The following is a 6,000-nucleotide window of genomic DNA, read 5'->3' as shown; positions in this document are numbered from 1 at the left end:
ACTGAATCATATGTATACAGATGTGAGTCTCAGGTCAAAAGTTCAGCCTGATGTGCTGATAAATTTATAAAACACCAAGAATCCAAATAAAAGCAACTCTAGGGACTCACCGAGAACCCGTACAGGACAGCGTTAGAATATACCAGAGAATGAGGGCAAGCTCGACAGGCATTTCCACTGAATGCAGCACGTAAAAGGGATCCAAAAAATCCCCTTACTCACCCCCCCGGGGCCCCTTTTGTGTTGTTCTTGCCAACGCAGCAGCCGCCCTGCTATATAGACCCGGCGCGCGGCTGGGGCCTCATAGCACTGAACTCGCATCATCCGTTGTCAATCAGCCATGGGGAAGGTGAATGGAACACAAGGGAAATAAAATGGAGGGGGGAAACGCCTTTATACAGGATTTATTACGGGGAGCTAATGATTTAATTTTGAATTATTCTTCCTTTGCAGATCACATTCTATGAGGACCGGGGCTTCCAGGGCCGCCGCTACGAGTGCAGCAGCGACTGCCCCAACCTGCAGCCCTACTTCAGCCGCTGCAACTCCATCCGCGTGGACAGCGGCTGCTGGATGCTGTATGAGCGCCCCAACTTCCAGGGCCACCAGTACTTCCTGCGGCGCGGCGACTACCCCGACTACCAGCAGTGGATGGGCCTCAACGACTCCGTCCGCTCCTGCTGTCTCATCCCCGACGTGAGTTCCACTTGATTCCAATCCTGCCACCTGAGTGTCCTGCAGTCTATTACCGATGGGTGTTAAGGCATGGAGGTTTTCCTTTAAGTAAGAGTTAAGTGTCCTTTCGGAAGCTGACAAAGCCCAGTTAGATCTAGGCGCGCGCGCATGCACACGCACACACACACACACACACACACCCCTAGGTCAAACAGAGCTTGTCTGTAACAAATGTTAATATCACTGCAGGATTTAACACAAGTGGGGAGCCAGTTGGGCATAAGAAGGCAGTATTTCTAACAAATCAGTTTTTAACCTATAGTAAAGGAATTGATCGGAGAAGGCACTGGCAACCCACTCCAGTACTCATGCCTGGAAACTCCCATGGATGGAGGAGCCTGGTAGGCTGCAGTCCGTGGGGTCACTAAAAGTCGGACACGACTGAGCGACTTCCCTTTCACTTTAAACTTTCATGCATTGGAGAAGGAAATGGCAACCCACTCCAGTGTTCTTGCCTGGAGAATCCTAGGGATGGAGGAGACTGATGGGCTGCCGTCTATGGGGTCGCACAGAGTCGGACAGGACTGAAGCGACTTAGCAGCAGCAGCAGCAAAGGAATTGATAACGAACAAATTTGATAGTTTCCAGTACACAGACTAATAAATATGGACAAGTCTATTATTAATTAAGCTGTTCAAAGATATTGTCCAATTCTGGGGAAAGTAATTTTTCTTAATTTGGAAAGTCAATTGAATTCTGGTTTTAGACTATTTAAACAAAATTTCCACCAAAGTTGTGGTTTTAAAAAATCTTATTTTAGTGGTAAATTTATGTGTATATGTATATACATTTGGGTTTCCCTGGTAGCCCAGCTGGTAAAGAATCCACCTGCAATGCAGGAGACCCCGGTTCCATTCCTGGGTCAGGAAGATCCACTGGAGAATGGATAGGCTACCCACTCCAGTGTTCTTAGGCTTCCTCTCCTGGTGGCTCAGCTGGTAAAGAATCTACCTGCAATGTGGGAGACCTGGGTTCTATCTCTGGGTTGGGAAGATCCCCTGGAGAAGGGAATGAGCTAACTATTTCAGTATTCTGGCCTAGAGAATTCTATGGGCTGTATAGTTCATGGGGTCCCAAAAAGTTGGACATGACTGAGCAACTTTCACACACTCCCATATACATTTAGCAAATAATACTCATATTAAAATATTAACAAAATACCTAACATTTTCCTCCCAAATATAAATTTGTTATCACGTAGGAATCAAGAAATTAGGGAATTAAGTATTAGGAATCAAGATATTTGATTTCTTGATGGAGTCTAATCCAGACCTTGAACCTCTTAAAAATTCCACCTCCCACATTAAAAAAATGGAAAATGAACACACAAATATTTGTTAATATTTACTAGTAGAATACAGATCACAGCAATTTCAGAGTCTCAGTTCTCACATTGCCCATCTCATGTCCCAACCTGTCAAGTTCATCTGTTTGGTTGCTTTTTCTGCTCCTTCTCTGTTTGGACCGAGCAGACAAGCTCCCATAGGCTGCGGCTGTATGAGAGAGAGGACCAGAAAGGCCTCATGGCGGAGCTGAGCGAGGATTGCGCCTGCCTCCAGGAACGCTTCCGCCTGAGCGAGGTCCGCTCGCTGCACGTGCTGGAGGGCTGCTGGGTCCTCTACGAGATGCCCAACTACCGGGGGCGGCAGTACCTGCTGCGGCCACAAGAGTACAGGCGCTACCAAGACTGGGGGGCCGTGGATGCCAAGGCAGGCTCTCTGCGGAGGGTGGTGGATTTATACTAAAATAGGTTCACACTACCATTTTCTTATTTTGGAATCTAATAAAGTATTTAGTCTGTATTGTTGGCAATCGCTGGCTTCTGTTTTTCTTTCATTGTGTGCCAGTTAATCCAACTGTAAATGCTCCCTGTTAAAGGTTGAGAAGTGGATAAGGTGTGTGGTGGGGGTGAGGGGCAGGGAGGTCTCTTCCGGGTAGAATGAGTTTTGAACAAGGGTCAAGAGTGGAGGTGGAGAAAGGAGGCAGCCTGACTGAGAAGGAAATTGAAGGAGAGAAATGGGGGATTTCCCTGGTGGGCCGGTGCTTAAGAATCTGCCTCACAATGCAAGGAAATGGGTTCATCCCTGTTAGGGGAACTAAGAGCCCACACGCAGCAGACCAACTAAGCCCTCATAGGGCAACTACAGAGTCCCTGTACCTCATGGAAAGAGCCCACATGATGGCAAGGAAGAACCTGAGTGCCTCAACTAAGACGCAGCTAAAGAAATCAATAAATATTCAAATGAGAGAAATGGGAGGGGGGTGACTGGGGAAAACCAGCATTCAACGGAGAACCTAAGGAACAGCATTACAGCAGTTTCCTTCTGACCCAAGAAGTAGTTGTGAGCCACAGAGAGTCACAGGATGAGCGGTGAAGGGCAGCCCATTTGCAAAAAGACTGATTAGACTACATAAGGAATTGTAGCTTTGTTTTACTTTCAAGTAGAGTATTATATAACTAATGCCAGGGCTGCCATCAGTCATTGGCATACTTTTGGACTCAGTTGAAGACCCTCCTCCTTATTCCAAAATAACTCCTGATTAGGGTGCACCTCTTGGCCTGTTCAGCTACTGGACCAAACACTGTGTGAATTTCAGAAACTGCACAGCTGTACACAGTGCCCAGCTAATGCAAGTAAATTAATGAGACAGACATTAGCATTCTAAATAGATTTGCATAATATAGTGTGCTGCAAACAAAAAGAAGTTCTTTACCCAAAAAAAGCTCAAATTTAAAGGCACATTAAACAGTCATAATTTCTAGTGTTTTGAAGTAACATCTGCTTGCTCTGCGTATTTTTACCTATAGTAAATATGCAGCAAAGCCCTGCATAGTTTTTAACTGAAAATACTTTCATCAGAGAAAATTGTTAATATTTTTAATTTGAAATTTTGCCTCCAAAGTGAAAGTCTCTCATAACCTTACTACTTTATGCATCCTATAAAGAAAGTGGAGTCCTTCTGAGTCCCACTTTTCATTCCTAGCCCTTTTTTACACTTAGTGGGTACGCCTCTCAAAATGTTCCCTCATTTATATAGCTGTCTCATGAAGCACATGCTTTTTTTCTCTACAAGAATGAAATTATGCTGTACATATTAGTCTGCAGCTGGCTTTTAAAGTGTAATGTGATATGGATAGCTATCTAGGTAAGCACCTTGTTTTGTTAATGGCTACATTGTGATCCATTGTTGGAGATCTGCTGGATTATTTAATAATTTATTCATTGGTAACTGGGCTTTTCCAGTTTTGCTTTTACAAACAAGGCTACAATGAATATCATTGGATATATATCTTTATCTATGCATGCATGCTGCATGCTAAGTTGCTTCAGTTGTACACTTTGCAACCCCAGGGATGGTAGCCCACCAGGCTTCTCTGTCCAAGGGGTTCTCCAGGCAAGAATACTGGAGTGGGTTGCCATTTCCTTCTCCAGGGAACCTTCCCAACCCAGGGATCAAACCTGCATCTTTTTATGTCTCCTGCACTGGCAAATGGGTTCTTTACCACTAGTGCTCCCTGGGAAGCCCCATATTTATACATGCTATAGTTTCTGGAGCACAGAGACCTAGGAGTGACATTGTCACTCATAGCACAAGTTATTTTTTCTTTCAATGGACTGCTCAATTATTAACCACCAGCGAGCCTAACTTCTTTGAGTTAGGAGTGTCACTATTTACTGAGCACCTACCGTAGGCCTGCTGTGTACAGCACTGGCAATGAAAAAAGAAAGCAAACAGAAGGCATTGTCCCGCCTGCGACAGAACCCTATACAAAAATACTAAACACTAACAATAAACAATTAATACATGATCACTTTTTTGGTCCAGTGCTTCCCAAGTACTTCCCAAGTGTATTCCTAAATAATACACATACACGTGTAATCACTTATTTAACAAGTACTGTTACTGCCCAGTTTTAAGGCATCCCATGACACATTTCTAAGGGAAAAAATGTTTCTATATTTTTTGTGATACCTGTTTTGATTCCTTAAAATTTGTGGAGGGAAAATATTTTCCTGGTATGATACACACATTTAGAACTTCCTTACATACCTTGGGCTTCACTGATAGCTCAGTTGGTTAAGAATCTGCCTGCAGTGCAGGAGCCCCCGGTTCCATTCCTGGGTCAGAAAGATCCTCTGGAGAAGGGATAGCCTACCCACTCCAGTATTCTTGGGCTTCTCTTGTGGCTCAGCTGGTAAAGAATCTGCCCTCAATGTGGGAGACCTGGATTCGATCCCTGGCTTGGGAAGATCCCCTGGAGAAGGGAAAGGCTACCCACTCCAGTGTTCTGGCCTGGAGAATTCCATGGACTGTATAGTTCATGAGGTCCCAAAGAGTTGGACACAACTGAGCCACTTTCACTTTACATACCTTACCTTTCTGTGACACTTTTTTCTTTTTTATGGAACAAGTCCAGTGAAAACAGTTTTCAGTGAATAGGGAAAAAAAATTAGTTTTGACACAACAAACAAAAGATTGCATGGCAGGAGTAGCTAATTCCAGCCTTTGGCCCTCTGGCAACTTCTACCCCCATCCCACTCGTACCTTTCTGACCCTTTTTCTAGCCCACTGGTCTCTTTTTCATAAAGATTTTTGTTTTATGTGGGCCATTTTTTAAAGTGTTTCTTGCATTGATACACTATGCCTTCTGGTTTATGTTTGGGGTTTTTGGCCATGAGGCATGTGGGCTCGTAGTTCCCTGACCAGGGATCAAACAGGCGCTTCTTGCACTGGAAGCAAAGTCCTAACCACTGAACCACCGGAGAAGTCCCTAGCCCACTAGTCTTGAGGCACAAACCTCCACTGAAATCCTCCTGTCCTAAGGAGAAATGTTAACAATCCAGAACTGCCCATTTCTTGTGCTAAAAATAAACATGCTTGAGACGCACATATAGCAATTCTAATAATAATCCAAACATTTTACAAATGACTTATTTTCTTTCTTTTTTTTCACACAAAATCACAGGGAGCTTACAATCCAACATGAAGTGGACTTTTTCTCCTTTATAAGCCCAAAAGAGAAATGTTGAGGAACCAGGTTTTAACCATTTTTACAGTTGGCTTTGTGTCTTTACTCATGAATCATAGATCTTTATTAAAGGATTATGAGAATAGTAAAGACTCACTATAGTTAACTAGTTTTAGTTGTATAGCATAGTGATCCAATCTTTTTACAGATTATACTGCATGAAAAGTTATTACAAGATAATGGCTATAATTCCCTATGCTGTACAATATATCCTTGTTTCTTCTCTATTTTAT

At 43.6% G+C, this 6,000-nt stretch overlaps 1 protein-coding gene across 2 annotated transcripts; it reads left to right on the top strand.

Moving 5' to 3' along the window:
- Positions 1-340: 340 nt before the first annotated feature.
- Positions 341-2,480, top strand: LOC138434715 (gamma-crystallin C). 2 transcript variants are annotated; one of them, XM_069579474.1, is made up of 3 exons: positions 341-349; positions 454-696; positions 2,208-2,480. In XM_069579474.1, the coding sequence occupies exons 1-3, from the start codon at positions 341-343 to the stop codon at positions 2,478-2,480; spliced, it is 525 nt and encodes a 174-aa protein (XP_069435575.1). The 2 variants fall into 2 exon arrangements, with proteins under 2 accessions (XP_069435575.1, XP_070148386.1); XM_070292285.1 differs by having other exon boundaries at positions 2,205-2,480.
- Positions 2,481-6,000: the final 3,520 nt, after the last annotated feature.

Source organism: Ovis canadensis, chromosome 2 (genome assembly GCF_042477335.2).
Source record: "Ovis canadensis isolate MfBH-ARS-UI-01 breed Bighorn chromosome 2, ARS-UI_OviCan_v2, whole genome shotgun sequence".
NCBI classification, from domain to species: domain Eukaryota; kingdom Metazoa; phylum Chordata; class Mammalia; order Artiodactyla; family Bovidae; genus Ovis; species Ovis canadensis.
This window is presented reverse-complemented; position numbering and strand designations above follow the sequence as displayed.

Coding starts and splice junctions, on each gene's coding strand:
- LOC138434715 (XM_070292285.1), top strand. Junction 697..2,204: donor CCTGCTGTCTCATCCCCGAC/GTGAGTTCCACT, acceptor GTTTGGACCGAG/CAGACAAGCTCCCATAGGCT.